Raw genomic sequence first — 19597 nt, 5'->3', positions numbered from 1 at the left:
GCCGACGTTTTGGGCGTTGATATTGTGGGTATCAACTAATGTACCATCGATATTTTGGCGTTTGTGTTTTGATGTGGCACCGTTCAATTTGATTCAGGTTTTTAGAATCCACTGCTAAATGGGTACCTGAGTAAACCTGGGGTATAAAGGCAGCCAGAGAGTGGTGCTTGCTACTGCATCATCTCGTAAATGAAATGAAATGAAATCTTTCAGTTTAACGTCCCACACTTATGCCCGTTAGGCTAAGGGAGACAAATTATTAACACAAGTGAATGATGATGGAAGTAATAATGGAGTAAAAATGTGGAAAGAAATGGGAGTGCCTCGGAAAAATCCACTGTCACGATTTTGTCCACCACAAATTTACTTGCCCGAGAATAGAACTAGGGACCCCACACACCAAAGGTAAGCGCTCTACCACTCTTTTCTAAAAAGTTAACTGATCTACCGAACGTTCCTCAGTAACTTAATTACCTAATTATCACTATGTTTTACTTGATTTTTACTTTTTCTTACATTAATCTATAAGGAACAGGGACACAAACACACAAACATCGAGGACAGTTAATATTCCAAAGGCTCTCCCACCGCGAAGCGAACCCAGGACGACGTACATCAAAGGCGCACACGCACGCTAGCCACTAGAGCAGCCAGGACAGCTCCACTGACCCACCGTGTCCCTCTACATCATTTCATGTATGTGCTGAAGTCTTGAAAGTGTGGAGCCTTATAGAGTATTCACCTGTCCTTAGACCTCTTATGGCCTTTACCTTTAGCAGTTTAAGTGTTATGTGTATACAGTATGTTTTATGCACACTTAATCTATTACTGGAAGCCATGTGCATATATGTTATATACACTTCACATGTTATTCAATAGGCCAGTGAACACTGCTGATCCCGGAGTAAAACATCTGACTTTGGAGCTGGGGGTTTAAAGTGTCAATCAACGAAAGACTTGTTTCACAGGAATTTGATAACAAAAGTGGGAATTTTCATTCTCATTCAACCCATGTAAGGTTGAGATTAAGTGAGGTAGTACAGCCGAGAGGGACATAAGACTTGAGTGAAGCTCAGACGTTCTTAAGTAATTTGAAGGTGAGACCGAGGCTGAGAAGTTTAGAAGAAACTACAAGCTATGGTTCGTAGTTGTAAATTATTGAAAAGACTCAACCTTTCATTACGTATTTTAATTAAGACTCTAGGAGCTCATAAAATCTTACAGATTATTATTTGCTAGCTATAAAATATAATATTCTATCATTATAATCATAAAGCTGCAGCCATCCGTTGCAGAAAGTTGATAGAACACCACAGCAAAAAAGTTAATTGTTTCAGAGATATACGGATTTCTCCATCAATATGTAATGTAGTTGTGTACAGTTAAAGCTTTGGGGAATATTTCAATTTCTAACAAACTCTCCAGTCGATCAGGGGCCGCGGTGGCTCAGTGGTAGAGCGTTCACCTCTGGTGCATGGGGTCCCGGGTTCAAACCCTGCTCCCGCCAAGTGAACTTTGTGGTGGACAAACACCGTGTGCGTGGGTTTTCTCGGGGTTCTCCCGTTTCCTCCCACTTTCTTCATTCCACCATTTCATTCATTTCTCATAATCACCGTCTCCTTTAGCCTAACCGGCATAACCGTGGGACGTAAAACTCAAAAATTTCATTTCATTTTTTCTCCAGTCGATCACCATCACATACAGATAAATACAATTTACACAGATACAAAAAAAGAAAAGAAGAAAAAACTTTCCAAACATCAAGTAATTTGTATTAACTGGCAAATCATCTGGCGCAAACTGAGAAACTACGGTCCACAGCTAATCTCTTCGTCTTGATATAGCAATTATTTGTATTAATACTGTACATTAATTATAACGTATTTTTCCCTTCCTCTTTTTCCTTGTATCACATTTTTCAAAATACTGCTCCTTCTCAGTCAATTTCCTAACTAGTGTTTCTTCCTCTTTTCAAATACGTTTCATATTGTTCTTTTCTTCTTTTACTCTTCCAGCACTTCCTCATTGGTTCTTCCATTAACTTACCTTATACTCTTTATTCTTCTCCACATTCACATTTCGAAAGCTTTTAATCTTTATCCGGCGTATTGACCATATTTTTACAGTATACAATACTCCACACGAAAAATAATATGAGTCTTTTCTTAACTCTTTTATTCAAGGATCCACAACATAAACTTTTCTTTTTCTAAATGCTTGTTCCGCCATTCGTATCATTTTTATTTTACATTCGCGTTTCATCAAGAGCACCTATTCTAGAGATGCTCCGTGCTCGAGAAGAAAAGAGACAAAATAGAAAATAAAAGAAGAAAAGAATAAATTCTAATTTGTCGCCGTATTTCTTAAAAATATAATATATTATCCAGTTTGTAAAAGAAAGAGAGATAAAGAAAACATTTTTAAAAAAAAAACTTCATTTCCATTCAAAAACCCTAAAACTACGTTTTCAGCAGGGTCAATTTTCAAAATTATTCGTGAGGACTCCTGATCCTCCGTTAAGACTGGGTGGTATTCCCATACCCATAGATCCCTGATTGCAAACTGTTAATTAGAGTACCTTCGCTGATTTTCGAAACCCTTACCCGGCGCTCCTACACTTCATGCTTTTACCATAGCGAGTAGAAGAGTATAAAAATGAATATAAAAAAATATTTTTATACTTCTACTCGCTATGCTTTTACTAATAAACCTTGTGCTTACATTTGCATCTTCTATATTTTTTTAAGGTAAACAACAATCTCTATAAATGATAATTTGTTTGTTCCGTATTACTTTGTAAATACAAATAATCTACAGTTTTCTAAAGTGTAATATTCTTCATTGTTTTTCCGCTAATAAAAGAAATAAGGAGAAATATGAACGTGAGTATATAACTGTTGGGGCCTATAATGTTAATATGAGTAAGTCTTTCCGATGTCTATTTCGTAAAAATGCTACTTCAATGCATTTTGTTAGATGAGCGGATAAGAAGGGCAGTAATCTAAATTATATATAACAAACACAATAAATATATTTCATGAAATTTAATTATAACAAATAATGCAATAAATACATAAATTAATTTTAGGAATACTTTGGTTATAAATACTCCAAATTGCAACAAACAACACACAAAAGTGAGTGATTTTTTTTTATTGCTTTTCATTCATGTATCTTCTTCAACATACTGTAGTTACCTCATATAACTTCCTCTTGATCTATATATTATTTAAAATATGAAAAGATGAATATGTTAGGTCACAAGCTATCGTACAGTCTTTATATTTTATGACGGATATGGGATGCGGGTATATATTTGCACAACCGATAATCTCCAGAATTAGAGATTAACCAACACTTAGTTTGCTGTAAAAAAAAAAAAAAAAAATGCAGAAAAATCGTAATATTAATTAATCCAAAACTTTTCGTATCATGACATTTACATCCACTCGTTTTTACAGTTGTACTTAGAAAATGCACATCGGTTGTTTGATGCTATTTTATTTCTCACATGTTTTGGCTATTCTTAAATAAGCTCTAAAATACAAATTCCCAAAAATGATTTCTTCACTGCCAGAGAAAAACACAGATTACTTGCATACTATCATTTTTTTTGTTTCTTTGTCTATTCTTTGCATCACAGGGAAAGGAACAATAAATAATAAACTATAATAATAGTAACAAATAATAACAAACAACAAATAAATTAATAAATATACTTTTTAAATAAATAAATTTAACCTAAGAGAGTTTGTTATCCTCTCCGATTCTTTTTCGTCGTTGATTCAGACGTGCTGCTCTCTAGCGTTGACGACTCGCTAGTGGAGGTGCTCATCATCTCTGTGACCACTTTGTTCACCTCGCAATTTCTACCTGTGAATCCTTCAGGGCACAAACACCGGTAGTTGCCATCTTCTTCTGTCAAACTCACACATGTTGCTCCATTCTCACAAATTCCTTCGTGGTTCTCACAATAGGTCAATTCTAAACAAATAAACCAAAGAAATTTTTAATATCAATTCCACAGAATAAATATTACATCGAATAAAAATTTGGAATACTCATTTCTATCATAAAGAAATTAAGTAAAATATTTCACAGCTTTACTATTTTGCTAAAATATGATTTTATTTATTTATTTATTTATTATTTTATTTTAGAATTTTGTTTGAATTTGTCTTACTTCTATTTAAAATCTGTTCTATCAATGAATTCTACAATCACGCAGTAAGGGTCAAATTGATTACTTTACCATTTTTGCTAAAATCACTTTTTTAGCTTTTAATTTTATTATTATTATTTTAGTTTAAGATTAATATTCCAAGATTATGCACCGAGGCCAAGGGAGACGGTGATGATGAGATGTGTGATAATGGTGGAAAGATGAAAGTAGGAGGAAATGGAAGAACCCTGAAACAACCATGCATACATACCACAAGCCCACTTGGTGGGAGCTGAATCGAGTTTTTACAATGTTATTGAGTAAAATTTACTTCTATTTGGTACTTGTTTTGTTAAGTAAAGCATATAGCCGATTACTATAACCAAGGGTAAAAGTGAATCTGAAAAGGTAGGGAAAGCATGACGTCACACCATCCCTCCTGCATATCTTCGCCCATTTGTATTTTTAGGAAGTGGAGGAACGCCATATACATATTTGGAAGTATAGGAACGACGACCTCCGCGTTCTCTTTCACTTTTATCCCTGACTATAACAATATTGTTAAAATATGAAAATTTATGTTGGGATCTTGGAAATTTGTTTAGTAAAATTTAGTTTTATTTGTTATCTGTTTTTTGTCAAGAAATTTTGTTTTCATGAGCTAAAACCATACTAAAGAATATTACTTCAAAATTTTGCTAGAATAGAAATATTCAAGGGCTTGATGAAAGGTAATGGTAATACTATTATAATTCGTAAATGGCTTTATATACAAAAGAACGAGTTTCTGGAAAAAGGAGACCTTTTTCAAAGAAATGATATCGAGCCAATTGATACTCAGAAAACCAAGATAATCGTTTCGAATATCGAAGTCCAACAACTATGCAAAGAGCAAACGGCAAGAAAGGATTGCACACAAACAGGAGCAAATAGTGCTCGGTGCTTTTGTATAATAAATGATATCAAAATACCTGCTACATCCTGAATTCAATACAAACTGTTAAGAAAATGATTCGGAAACATCGGTTATTCAATAAACAACTACTGAAGAAAATGTAATTGTAAGAAACTTCTTAGTAAGTAAACTAATTCTAATTTCTAAAGCTTTAAAGCTCCTACCAGCGTTTGTAATGGTACTGCTGAGTGCTGACGTGGCTTCTATTGAATAGCATTCTGATACTAGATTGAATGGCAGCTGTGATATACTTAACCGGACGGCTTAGTTCATTTCCGCATAATGAAGATTTTCAGATACCGCAATCAAAGTATTGAATTACATGAATCTATTAAACATAAATTTTAAAATATTTGTCCACGCTAGTTCACTTTTAAATAGGCTGATGTATCTCGAACCGGTTAGGAATATAACGTAATTAGGAATCATATACAACAATATACAAATCACCAGATATATATTCTGGCATAACTTTATCTAACGAGACTTGAATGAAAGTAGGTAAATATTGCCATCAAAAATAGTTGTAATAACTTTCAATTTTCATTCTGTTAAGTAAATTTGCATTTTTTTAAAAAATAATATAATGTGATCCGAAAGGAAACAATATGATGCCTAACTCTTTCGACATATGTTTTAGTTCATTTAAGTATTGTTTCGATTGTTATCTTATTTAATATAATTCTAATAATTATTTCATTGCACAAGAAATAGCGCATTATTTTATTAAATTTATATTTAATTTAATCCATTGAATGCGTTTCAGTTAATGCTAATCCTACCTCATTCACTGTTGTTAAACGGTTTGAATATTAATGAAAAGTTTTTAATATATTTAACTTAAGATTGGTAATATCTTATTCTTGTAACTGTTAGTTTGAGTGCTTTCCCGTAATCTATATATTACTTTCATTTATTGTGGCTTGTTATAATTTCATGTTACAATAAAACATCTAGTAACGATTTCTATTTTAAATTTTCTGATATTATGATTAAAGTTTAATTTTGGAGCCCGAATTTTGCATTATGATTTTTCGTTATAAACTAACATATTTTTTATCTTTATAGTTCCTTATCTGATGAAGTGAATCTAAAATATATTATATCCCGCGACCTTAGTTAATAATAATAAATATACATAATTTGTTAATTTGTAGTGGCAATATTCAAGAAGAAAAAAGGCAATTAGTTGTTACGAAGAATATAGACAAGGAGTAAAATGAATAAATATCAAATAATATACGATAAACAATGAAAAATAATATGAATAATGAAAAATTATTGGTGAATATGACATAAACAAGTTTCTTGTATGTTATTCATACATACATATAGCAAAGTTAAGAAAATAAAATAATTTATGTAATATGATATGAAGATATATGATATACGAGGCTCAAGTAATATATCGGAACTATATAACGTAAACTATGTTTGTCCAGAGAATTAGGTGTCATGTATGGTCCAGAGATTATTTACAAAATTGGAATGAACATTTAGAACTACAATTGATATATTTCTCATTAATTTGAGAGTCATTATATTATAATAAGAAATAATTAAATATTTTAGACTGCCTCATACGTTTGACATATACCAAAGGAAAAGAAGTATGAAAAGAAAGTACAAATTGTTTGTTATACGAGCACGTATATGGCGCGTTCAGTGTATAAGGGAATCAAGTCCGCTTTTGGTCATATTGTATATATTCCATCCTTTAACATCTCTCTGTGAATCTCTTTTCAGAGGTTAAAAGATCCATGTCCAAATATTGTAAATGACTCATTAAAAAAAAAAAAAAAAAAAACAGTGTAAGAGTATCATACAAATTTTATGTCTCTTTCGCTCACAAAATGGATTTAATTTCCTTGCGCTCTGAACGCTCCATATAACTGCTGTTTGCCTCTGTTACAATTAAATAGTTTTGCACTATGAAGTTAATAAATAATTTGAAAAAATGTATAATATTGAAATATAGAACCAAGTAATGCTGAATATAATTTTTGTTAAACAGGAAGCAATATAAAATATATTAACAGACTGAAAGTTTTTGTATTTATAATCGGAAAATTATTGTATAATAGAAGTCACATATTGTTGTCTTATACTATGAAGTTTGATTCACGACACTATCATTCAAAGATCTTTGTATAAGTTAAAATTTAGTACAAAATAAGCCTTGGTTTGACATAATTAACACATGCATATTTTGTCACTTTTCACATACCTTTAACCCAATCATTTTTATTAATTCTGTGCAGTTTAGGATACTATTTATTATTTCTTACATTGGTATTTTAGTGTTCTCTCACGGCATAGTAAAGTTCATGGACACTTTTGATGATGTCTTGCGTGTGCGGTACAAAATATTTCTTTCGTTACTATAAACATATATTTTATGATACGAGTCTCAACACTTGCCTAAAATCTATCTATTATTAGGTTAGTCACGCAGTAGATACTTGTAAATATCAGGAATCATGCACTAGGGAAACCTCCAAATTTTGTATGGAACAATGATCCTTCATCTATTTTATCTTTGATATATTTTATTTAAAATGTTTATTGCTCATATAATCTACAGTACAATATACTTAATCATATGTTAATTCATATTTATATTTACGTTAACGCATATTTAAATTATTAATAAGGTATACTATATATATATATAGTACACAAATACAAAAAATATTTTTAAGTTATCCATGCAGAAAAGTACTATAATTTACGAAAATAAATAATTTATAAAATTAAATCATACCTTGATCACAGAGAATGCCTCCCCAGCCAGGTTCACAGTTGCACTCCCAAGGTCTTGTACAGTTTCCATGAACGCAACCTGGGTAAGGATAGCACTGTTCACATGTATCTCCCCACCAGCCTACTTTGCACCTAAAAAATTAAAAATGTATATATACAGAGTACTTATGAATAATTTTAATAAATAATATGTTTATGTACCTATAACTTTCAGATATTTTTCATTGATATTTACTTGACAGGATCCACGTGCACTTCAAGTAGTATTAACTAATTTTCTCGAAATTCTTTCTGTAATAATCGTTATCCCGCTCTTGTTAACCATTTTGAACTACGAAGTTAATAAAAAAGTATCAAGATAGAAACACTTAAATGGCAGAACTTTCAAACCAGTATTAAATATTTTTTTCCTATTTTAAAATTGTTCTCTTGATATTTTATTCGGCATTACACATGCTATTGAAATGCGTTTACTTCAATATTTGTAATATATCTTTAACACATCATAATTGCATCATAAATAAAACTCCATAAAACATTGTATACTGTAAAGATCTTCAGATAATAATTTACAAATTATCAATTTAAGTTTTCCTGTAACAGATTTTAAACGGAAATAAGAATTGTATGTCTAAAAATACATATTTATCTCAGTTACAACCCGGCATAATATAGTTTTCAGGTTAGTTGGGAACACTATGAAACTTCTAAAATAATATTGTAACTTCCTGGTGCTACAAGAAACATGTCTGGATTGCCGGACAGCTTCTAATTTAAGTGGTATGGCTCCTAGCGTTGTCATATTTGTATTTCTTCATATAAATATACTACATTTTGATTCAAGTAAACCCTTCATAACCTTAACATCAAAAGATTTCTTCTTTTCGGAAATCTATCCTGGTACCACGTGCACTAATGACATAAGAGCTAATCATAAGGAAATTAGGCGAGAATATTAAAACATAAAATAACGAGATCGATGAGTTAATTTGTAATATCGTTTGTTTTATGATATATTACACTATTCACAAAAATAATACCGTATGCATATGATTCTTCCCGTTTATCATTCTTTCTATTATTATAACAGTCATCAATAATTTGTATTAACCATTCTTATACATCAGCATAGTAATTTAAATATAAGCAGTTATTTTTAAGTTTTCCACTATATTTTATTTTGTTTAATGAAATATGACTAATGAGTCTTTTTATACTAAATACAAATAATTTGGCTTCTACTACATTATATGATGGTAGAAACAATCATTTTGTACGGAGTCGTACTGATCTAGCATATTTTAACGTAATATTGTCTCAATATGTCCCTTAGCAATGTGTGGATTTAAATACATCATATTGACCAATACTTACAATGCATTATCATCGACGTTACCTGAACTTCAAAACTTATTTTCACTGAAAAAAAATTAAAATTTGAAGAAAATTATATGGATATTTGGCGCGTTTAGTGCACAAAGAAATCAAGCCCGCTTTTAGCCATTTTCGGCCTTTTTCATCTTTAAGATCTTTATCAGAGGCTTCTTTAAGAGCAAGGGATCCATGTCCAGACATTGTAAATAATTCTTATACTGTTAACTCATATAATGTAATAAGACAGTAATAACTTTCCATGTACTTAAGCGTATCATACGAACTTTTTTGTCTCTTTTTCTCATAACTTTGGTACTTGAACTTGATTCCATTGTACTCTGAATGTCCCATATATGAATCTGTTTAGTAAATTTTATATGATTGTCAATCTTGTAGTTAGCATCAAATTTTCGAACAGGCAATAAAGTTAAAGGGATCGTGTTTTATACCATTATTCGGCATAATACGGAGATTTCCGAGGGCCTGATTTCCACCCTGATAATTATAATAAACGTACTGCTTAAGAATAAGAAGCTTCTTGAAGAGCACTGTTGTACTAAATCATTTAGTAGCTATTTAACAAATCGAATTGTAAAATTGTATTAATTTTTAATTTTCTCGATATTCTAAAATGTATAAATATATGTAGAAGGATTTAGCCAAGAAATAAAACCAGGAAAATAATGCAGATTAAACGAAAAGAAAATCTCACTAAATTTTACCACATTACAAATTTTGGTTTCTTTCCATTTTCCGCGTTAATTTAATAAATTAGTTTAAAATTGCCTTCACATTTGTTTTATTGCCCTCAATTACTTTTCTAGGTGGCAACAAATTCATAAATTGAAAAACTAATATTGTACGTACTTCCGAAATATAAAGTGAAGAAATAATCTTCAAAGTGCTTTTGTTAACTTAACCCTGAAAACCATGCGCGGATATACAGTATTAAATATACTCTCTCTCTCTCTCTCTCTCTGTATATATATATATATATATATATATATATATATATATATATATATATATATATATATATATATATATATATATATATATATATATATGGTAGTAAATTAAGCTTATAGCATAGTGACTTTAACTCTAAATTTTAATTCCTAATGAAAATTCACGTGTTTCGGGTTCAATATTAAGTTGTGTTCATGTCTCATATACCTCACTGCTGAAAGGGAAGATAGACTCCATTCAAACCAAATTATGTAATCTAAATTTTATATTAACAATTCGTATAGAAAATACTTTGTTTTGCTCTTGAAGTGAATATTGTTAGAAGTTAATATAACTAGAAATTACCAGTATAGCGTTCCGTATAGATTTATTAGTATAATTATATTTTCCTCGTGTTATTCTCGAAATCCTTTTTTTTAAAGATAGATACTTCCATATTTAGTATAAAAATTTACTATTTATATATTATTAACTTATGAACTAGAGTTACAATATTTAATTGATACAAAATAAAATAAGTTAAAGTAGCCAAAAAAGGAAGTAAGTAAAATTAGAAGTTTAAAATTTTGTACCCTTAACTCGAGAAAAAAAATGAAAATGTATTTTCTAATATAAAACAATCAACTAAAACTCACACAGTGTTGCATGTGTAATTTTTAATTCAGGATTTCTATATTAGGAATAATTTGATCATGTTTAGCAGTTTGTTTAATAGTAGTTTGTAGTTATCTCGAAGTTAAGCAGTATTATATATATATATATATATATATATATATATATATATATATATATATATACTATTGAGATATTATGTTTATGTTAAATGATACAGTATATGAAAATTTGATCATAATCACTGGACTTCGTTAGCATAGCCAGAAACTCGAACATGGCGTTATATCAAATGAAGCAATGAGATGTGAAAAACTGTCAGAGGTCTAAACTACATACTTTCTTATATAATATTATTTGTTTAACTAAACACAGGCTAACATACTTGATATAGTTTTCGAAAATAATTAAAATGAGATTCTATAAGATGAAGAAAAATATAACACAGAACAAACTTAGAAATGTTATTACCAGATATTCATATTTTCTTTAATCTTTAGAGGAAACTGTCAGTAAAATTTACATGATACTTGAATGCAAAATGGTGGCAGGGTATCTCAGTTGTAGAACGCTTACCTCTGAAGCGTGGGGTCCCTGGTTCGATCCCTGGTCAAGTAAGTTTATGGTAAACAACATCGTGTCCATATGTTTTTTAGTTATAGTCCAATTTCCTCTCACATTATCATTCCACCAATTGTTTCATCATCATTCACTTGCCTTAATCATCCCTCTTCCTTAGTCTAAAGTGCATAATCGTGGGACGTTAAACTGAAAGACTTCATTTAATTTTGAATGTGAATATGAACGTGAAACTTACCTGCATTCTCCTGGTTTTCTGCAATAACCTCTTTCCTTATGACAATTGTCCGCACAGATGGCTGTAAAGAATATTTACCAATCCATTAATATACAAGTTATACATAGATATAGCGCTTAACGTAAGTTCATACCAGAGGTGATGCCTGCAGTTACATTATACTTAGGTATAAGTAAAATGGAAGTAACAATAGTTTTCTCTTAAGGGAAAGGGAGACAGGAAAAATATGTTTGGGAAACTTAATTCATATGCAAAAGAAGGAAATATAATAGAAAGTAAGAGTTGCTCCTTTCTTTGTAATACTATAACTGAATCAGGACCTATATACTATTTTTGTTAGTCTACGTTTTCTATTATAAAATATACAGTATGTGATGTTTAAAATTAGAAATATATGAAAAATTAATGTTATAATGGGAAAAAGTAACCAAAATTAAGCGCTTATATATATATATTTGTGTGTGTGTGTGTGTGTGTGTGTGTGTGTGTGTGTTTTAATACGTTTGATTCGCATTGTTGAAAAAATGATAATACTTGATCTAGGTGATATGGAACCTTTGCTAACTGTGATGAGTGTAAGTTAGTAACATGCAAGAAGAAAACAACTCCGTAGTTATTTTACTAGAGCCTAGCAGGATTGCAGAACTTTCTGTGACATGTCCACTGACCTAATCTTCTTAATCCTTTGTGTCTAACCTTGTAAGACCAAGATGCTTCAAGGTTAATGACCAATGTTAAGGCTTAATAAATATTCCGAGACTTTACCACATATATGATCAAACCCCGCCCTGCCCCATCTCCCTTAAAATCTCCCTAAATTATGTGTTATCTTATAGTAAAACCTTACATGTCTCCAAATATATATTTTGTTGTTTGAATTCAGTTTTGTAGTATGAAAAAGGTTTTTCATAATGTTCAAAATGCAACTACGGAACAATCTTGATCACTTAATCATTCATGTTCGAAAATGTAAATGAATTTGTGTATTACTTGCAAAAGAATTTTGAAAAATTTAATTTGAAAAACAAAACTTCATGTATATAAATTTTGATTTCTTAGGCAAACAGAATAATATATTGAAAACTACTATAGAAAGTGTCTACGTATAATTATTTATTTATTGCTTTGGAACTTAAGCAAATATAAATTGGATCTTCTATTACAATAGGGTCTACTGATTTTTTTAAATTTTTGGAACTAATATTTTTTTCCAGTGTAGTGAAGCAAAGAGAAGGCATGACAGTCGGGATTTAAATGGGGTTAATTTATATGTCATTTATTAGTATTATAAATAAAGAGAGAGATTGTTCATATATATATATATATATATATATGTATTGTATGGGAATTGTGTCCAATTTCGCAGTATATTTTATATTTTGATGTATATTATCAATTAGAAAGTTAGGAAATAATAACAGACTAGATTATTTGATATGTTCATTCTAACAGAGAAACACATACATGTGTTGTATTTTTTCTTTTAGAAATATAGTAATTTTGTCTTGAATTACAGACTACGATTGGTCCTTATTTCACAGTAGTCTTTCTTTATTTTGCAGTAAACTTTTCTAATTTCGCGACATGATATTTTTGTTACTGATTTTATGATATATGATATGTTTTACATACTTAAGATAATTACAAAAAAATTTACTTATGCACAGGGTTCCCAAATCTTCCGGTTTAGCCGGGTAGTCCCGAATTTATATAATCTATCCTACCCCCCCACACACACACAAATTACTCAAAATTTCTAACATCTCGGCTTTTCTACAACGCATAAGTTAATATCATTCACACGAATATTATAAAACTCCCGGTTTTATATTAGTCATTGATTCTCAACTAACAGGAATAACCTCCTATCTGTCATTATTTTAAGTGAGAAATGAATAAAGTATTTTACACAAATGTTTATCTTCCCCACAGTCTCCCTATCACTTTCTCCTTACTATAAAATGTACTTATAACTTTAAATATACTACATATAGGGCTATGTGCAAGATTTAGAGTGCAAATTCAAGAATTGTTTGAAGTTTGACAATATGAGCATTCAATGATTACCGCCTGGTCTTCCCCACCATCCCATCCTTCCTTTACTTAGCAAACCTGTTAAATGTCCTAATAATAATAATAATTTTAAAAATATTTATAAGCGTTTATAGACTTCATATTTCCGCAACAAAAATCCGACAATTGTACATGCTGTATTTGAAATGTTACCTGTGAAAGAGCTATCAGCAAAACACATTGCCCGCTTTAATTCGTTCCGTATCTTAAAAAAAGACTTACCGAATGTAAGCCTGTAACGTGCTTCCAAGTATGGCTACGGAAATCTTGAGTATTCCATTAACAATCTTTGCCATTTCTCCTCTATATTTGCATAGGAACAATATACTCTTTAGTCTAGGTACATATACCTGGTGAAATGAGGAGCTGCATATCAGGTCCTAATACACAGAAAAATGACATACTTTTTATATTTTATCTATTTTCTTAGAAATGCTCCAGATGACAGAGAAGGAAAATATTCCTCCATATAACGAAATATATGTCTCCAATTGTCAATAATGAGAAACACATCCTCAATCTTTCATAAGTTTGTAATTTTATGAGGTAGTGCGAGATTAGTGGTACTGCGAAATTAGGTATACTAGCGACACTGCATAAGGGAGAAATATAGAAAGAGACCTATTTTCCATCAACAGATTTCGGTAGGTACTTTGAAATTTACAATGCCATCTCAAATAATACTCGAAAATATTATTTCAGAATCTTTTTTTTTAAAATAAATAACGCCTTGAAATTCGTTTCTGCGGCAATATGAGAGATCTCTAATTACATTTCTACAACTTCGATAAACTTCGTATCCACTTACAATTTCACTCATAATGAAGCCTCCTATTTTTCCTCCACGAATATACGTTATGTATTTGCTTACAGCAATATTGCAAATAAAAGAAGATACTCTTATATTACAATTTTCCATGGAAAAAAGTTTGGTGGACTTCCTTAGTAATTTTGGGACTTACGAACCAGTGGCGAAGCGTGCTGTAAAAAACTGGGTAGATAGACACACACACACACACACACACACACACACATATATATATATATATATATATATATATATATATATATATATATATATATATATATATATATATATATATATATATATATATATATATATATATATATATATATATATATATATATATATATATATATATATATATATATATATATATATATATATATATATATATATATATATATATATATATATATATATATATATATATGTGTGTGTGTGTGTGTGTGTGTGTGTAAGGTGTATTTGCTTTTTACTTCGTACTGTATAAAGGATGCTGATATACACTAATCACTATTCCAAGTAAGATGACCCTTGATAATTCATAAATATAGTATTAATGTTTGAGTTTTCAATATTCTTTGCAATAAACGCTTACTCTGTTCCTTTAAGTATAAAATTTTATAATTAATGAAATTTGGTGTATGGTATTTCTTTTTCCGAAGTATAGATTTCTGAATGGTACCACATTTGCTAGAAATGGGGCATTAGTTCCCCATACCCTCTTTAGGGATAGTCATTTCTAAATACCTTAGAAATGAGCTGTAAAGTAAAACCAAAAGAAAAAAACGATAGTAGTAAAACACCTTACAACATCTAACCTAATATCAAATAGGGCCTACCTTACCTAATACCTTACAGTCTTGTAAATGAGCTCCATACCCTGTTGTTCATTTCGGCGAAAATATTAATAGCTCTTTCTTTGAATTCAAAGCTTCCACACAAAGTTCTTTATTGTAAGTAGCCGTAATTCAGAGTGTCCGTAATTCAGGAAGTGATCATAATTTGTCATGCTGTTCGTTAAGTAAGTTTTCACTCTTTTCAGGCACTCAATGAATATTTTCAAAAAACTGAAGTTGATGGAATTCTCAATACCATATTTAGCAGCTGTCTCCCTGATATACGCTTTGAAGTTCATTACTGAGAATATATTTCAAGTATTCGGGAAGAGAAATGTGTTGGTTACTATTGGAACATAACTTGATAAGTTCATTCTTAAACTGATCTGAGCAAAAAGTGTTAGGAAAGGTGGATATCAAGTCATTCCGTTTGCCGTATGGAAGAATTTGTTGATATATACTAAACTTTCTATAATTTATTAGTTCTACAATGACCAGATTTTTGTATTTTTCAAATCTTTCATCTGCACAATTATTGAGCGAAAAATCTAATATAAATAAAATTGAGTTTGTGTGTTTATCTTTGTGTATGTGTGCGGCCCGGCGATCAGACGAGTGGACCGAGTTACCAAAATTTGGTCACGGGTACCTTGGTCTAGGCACCAAACCAAGTAGGGATGCGCTTGAGTCGAGACATGTCTCGAATCTCGACTCGACTCGACTCGAATTCGAGTCGAGATTCGAGTCGAGACACACTTTGTAAAATTCGAGACGAGTCGAGACAAACGTATTTCTCGACTCGAATTTTCGAGTCGAGACACGAGTCGAGTCGAGACGGCTCTTAAAAATCTCGACTCGACTCGAATGTCTCGAAAATCTTTCTATAATTTTTAATATTATTTTGAAGAAAGTATTCACTCAGAAACAGCCTTGAAACCAATTCCAGCTTTTATTCCTTTAGAAAGGTACAGAACGCATAAAATTAATAGTTAATCTTTAAAGATCAAGATTTAATTTTCAGCTCAATTCAGTTAATTAGAACTGATAGTTAATGTCGTTGTATTTGGTTGTACTGCAAATATAATGATAATAATAATAATAATTGATTATCTAGTTTGTATAAAACTATTATCCGTAGTCTAAATCTAGTTTGTATAAAACTATTGCGATAGAGTGAACTTCATAAATTCTCTGAATGAGCAGTTGGTAGTCTATAGTAATTTAGCATAGTTATAATTATTGTGTTTTCCTTCCCATGAACGCAATAGGGTTACGTAACTTCTGGATTATTCACTTGCCCAACTATTCTGACGCTTTAATATGTTGCAGCATATCACGAGCTACGAATAATATATAATGTAACATTTGTTGTACATCACATATTATGATACGAGACTATTTTACATAGTATATCTTATCTAATATAAATAAAATAAAGAGTTTGTTTGTGTGTTTGTTTGTCTGTCTGTGCGACCTGGGGACCAGACGAGTGGACCGAGAGTTCCCAAAATTTGGTCACGGGTACCTTAGTCCAGGCCCCAGATCAAGACGAAGCGTTTTTTTTTAAATTTCGAACCAGGAGGGTCTCGTGGGGGACGTTTACTGGGACCGACCTGGGGACCAGACAAGGTGACCGAGACTTACCAAATTTTGGTCACGGATACCTTGGTCCAGGTCCCAGTCTAAGGCGAAGCGTTTTTGTCAAAATTGGAACCAGGGGGTCTCAGGGGGGCGTTTAGCGAGACATGTAGTAAAAGTAATCCAAATTGATCGACATTAGTGTCAAATCCATAGTTTTCACGGTCGCTGAGATCAATGGTGACACTTCCATCAGCGATGACTTGCAACCTAACCGGCATAACCGTGGGACGTAAAACTCAAAGATTTCACTTCATTTTTTCCCTCGAAAGCGATATCTTTCAAAATTATTTATTGTTAGATATTGTAAATTTACGGTATCTATTTTAGTGGACGGGAAATTTTGCATCTAATCGGATAATTTCATGGCTTCTAACAGGAATTCGCAGTTACGAAATTTGCATCACTGTCTTTTGAAAGGATGCCTAGAAAAAAAACTACTAGAAAATAACTGAAAACACAAAATGGATTTGATAGCCAAATTCACGTCATCTTGGTGCGTCATCATTTTTCTTTAAATATTTGTATTTAGTATTAGATTAGAGTTTAGTGTCCCTTTCAGCATCAAGGCTATATGAGACGTGAACTTACAAATTAACGTGGGTTCAGAACCACAGGAGTTCCCATCGGAAATCGAACCTAGGTCTCCCGCACCAAAGACGCGTACGCTAATCATATGGACAAGGGTGTTCGATATTTAGTAATGTGTACATAAAGTTGTGAAATTGCGCTTGTATAATGGAATGCAATTCCTTCTACTGACATAAACCTTCACAATACTTAGCTGGACAAAGTATCTTTAAAAAGAAAATGTCACTCTTTATGTTTCAGTTCCTGGTTCGACTGAAGGATGGAACAAATTGCAATGAGCGTTTTTGGATCCTACTTTGTGTAGTTGATTCATCATAAACTTGGTATTTGATACGGATATGAACTATTACACTTATTTGGTGTTTATTTCTAAATAATAAGTCCTAATACAATTTCATAAAGTTGTAATTCTTCTTTAGTTTGTATCACTTTACACAATGACAAATCCAAAAGGTGTGTTGTATCGGTGCAGTACCAGTTTTTCACGTTTTTCAAAATGTTCCAAAACCCAAAGAATAATCTTTAATTTCTGATATTTTAGTCGTCACAAATTACAATTTTATAATGTAGTCAATGTTTATAATTACTGGGCAGTTGGGCGTTTAAACTAATGACATCATAATAAAGTCAAAACCCTAATTTTGAGTTGAATTGATTCTGATTTTAACGTCCCGTTCAGCAGCGAGGCTATGTGAGACGTGGACCTACTGATTAATGTGGAATCCGAACCTCATGAACTCCCACCGGGAATCAAGCCCAGGTTTCCCACGCCAAAGGCAAGTATGCTAACCGTTAGCCACGAAGGAGCTCCACCATAATTTTAGTGGGCGATAAGAAATATCTCGCCAGTGCTTTTACAATAAATAAAATTTTATAAGTATTAAAGAATAGTGGTAAGAGATTTTATAATAACGATTTTATTTATGAGATATGAGTATTTTGAAAAAAAAAACTAAAGAATAGGTTGGCGGAACCACAAAAGACTCGTAAAATAAACTTTCTTATAAATACATACGCACCTTACTCAACTTTTATAATTGCTATGCTTACGTTCTCCATAAAAACAGAAATTCTCTTTTAGTGATACTTTACACAAGATCATGAAGTGGGTTCAAATTTAATTAAAGGCAAAATACAGTACAATAATCCACAAATATTGCCTCAAGTGAGTTTAAAGATTTCTAAACACTAGTGCGAAACCGGGCTCTGCCGTTGCGATCAATTTACAGGTCTTGAGACGAAAGTAAGAAGGGTCTTACGCACACAGTAAGTAAAAACAATTAATATGCCGGTAACTTTCCCCCAAATGGGTGTATCTTAAAACTAACCTCACCATTATTTTTCTAATTAAATTCTAGCCCGAAATTATGTATCATATTACCCTATTCCCATTTTGAAAACTTGACCTTAATTCAAAATGGCGGATTTCAAGATGGCTGCCATCAAGGTCATATCTACCATACGACTTCCCCCCAGGACTTATATGTATCCACATGGTTTTTCTTCACTTTTCTTCATTAACGCTCCGTTTACAAAGGGTAGTAAGGGACTTCTGTGGTAATCTCTAATAACCACATCACAACTCTTAAAAGTTATTTAAAAAAATAGAAAACATGCACCATGGCAAAAATTTGTCATCACAAGTAATGATGCATACATGCCTTCTATCAGCAAAAAAAGTTTCATTGAAATTGGAGCCGGACATTTGAGTGATGTCGCTTGTGGAATGTGATTGAACGTGACGTCAGAACACATCGCCCCCCTTCCCGGAATTTACGGGAATTAGGTGACCTGAGTGAGCACATGTGGTGCCAGCTCTCTCCAGCGACCTATCAAGGATCATTGCGTGTATGCCAAGACGTGTCGCCGTTTTTATCCATGCCAAAAGTCGACATACTGACAATTAGGTAGGTAGTCATGATGGTCTGGCTGATGTGTGCGTATATTTTAACTCGTACATTTTGTCTCGACTCGAATTTCGAGACGTCTCGACTCGAAT

At 31.6% G+C, this 19597-nt stretch overlaps 1 protein-coding gene across 1 annotated transcript in view; it reads right to left on the bottom strand.

Moving 5' to 3' along the window:
* Window positions 1-3031: 3031 nt before the first annotated feature.
* Window positions 3032-19597, bottom strand: part of LOC145695203 (uncharacterized) — a 156014-nt gene continuing 139448 nt past the window's right edge. Inside the window, exons 9-12 of the mRNA XM_081772188.1 lie at window positions 11653-11713; window positions 7882-8012; window positions 3742-3984; window positions 3032-3366 (exon numbers count right to left, since the gene is read on the bottom strand). Coding sequence (XP_081628314.1) covers window positions 3755-3984; window positions 7882-8012; window positions 11653-11713 — 422 coding nt within the window. The 3' untranslated portion in view covers window positions 3032-3366; window positions 3742-3754. The remainder of the gene's footprint in view (window positions 3367-3741; window positions 3985-7881; window positions 8013-11652; window positions 11714-19597) is intronic.

The sequence above is a fragment of the Thermobia domestica genome, chromosome 9 (assembly GCF_964235325.1).
Source record: "Thermobia domestica chromosome 9, izTheDome1.hap1.1, whole genome shotgun sequence".
In the NCBI taxonomy this organism is placed as follows: Eukaryota; Metazoa; Arthropoda; class Insecta; order Zygentoma; family Lepismatidae; genus Thermobia; species Thermobia domestica.
The sequence above is the reverse complement of the archived record's forward strand: the minus strand, read 5'-3'. Positions and strand labels throughout refer to the sequence as shown.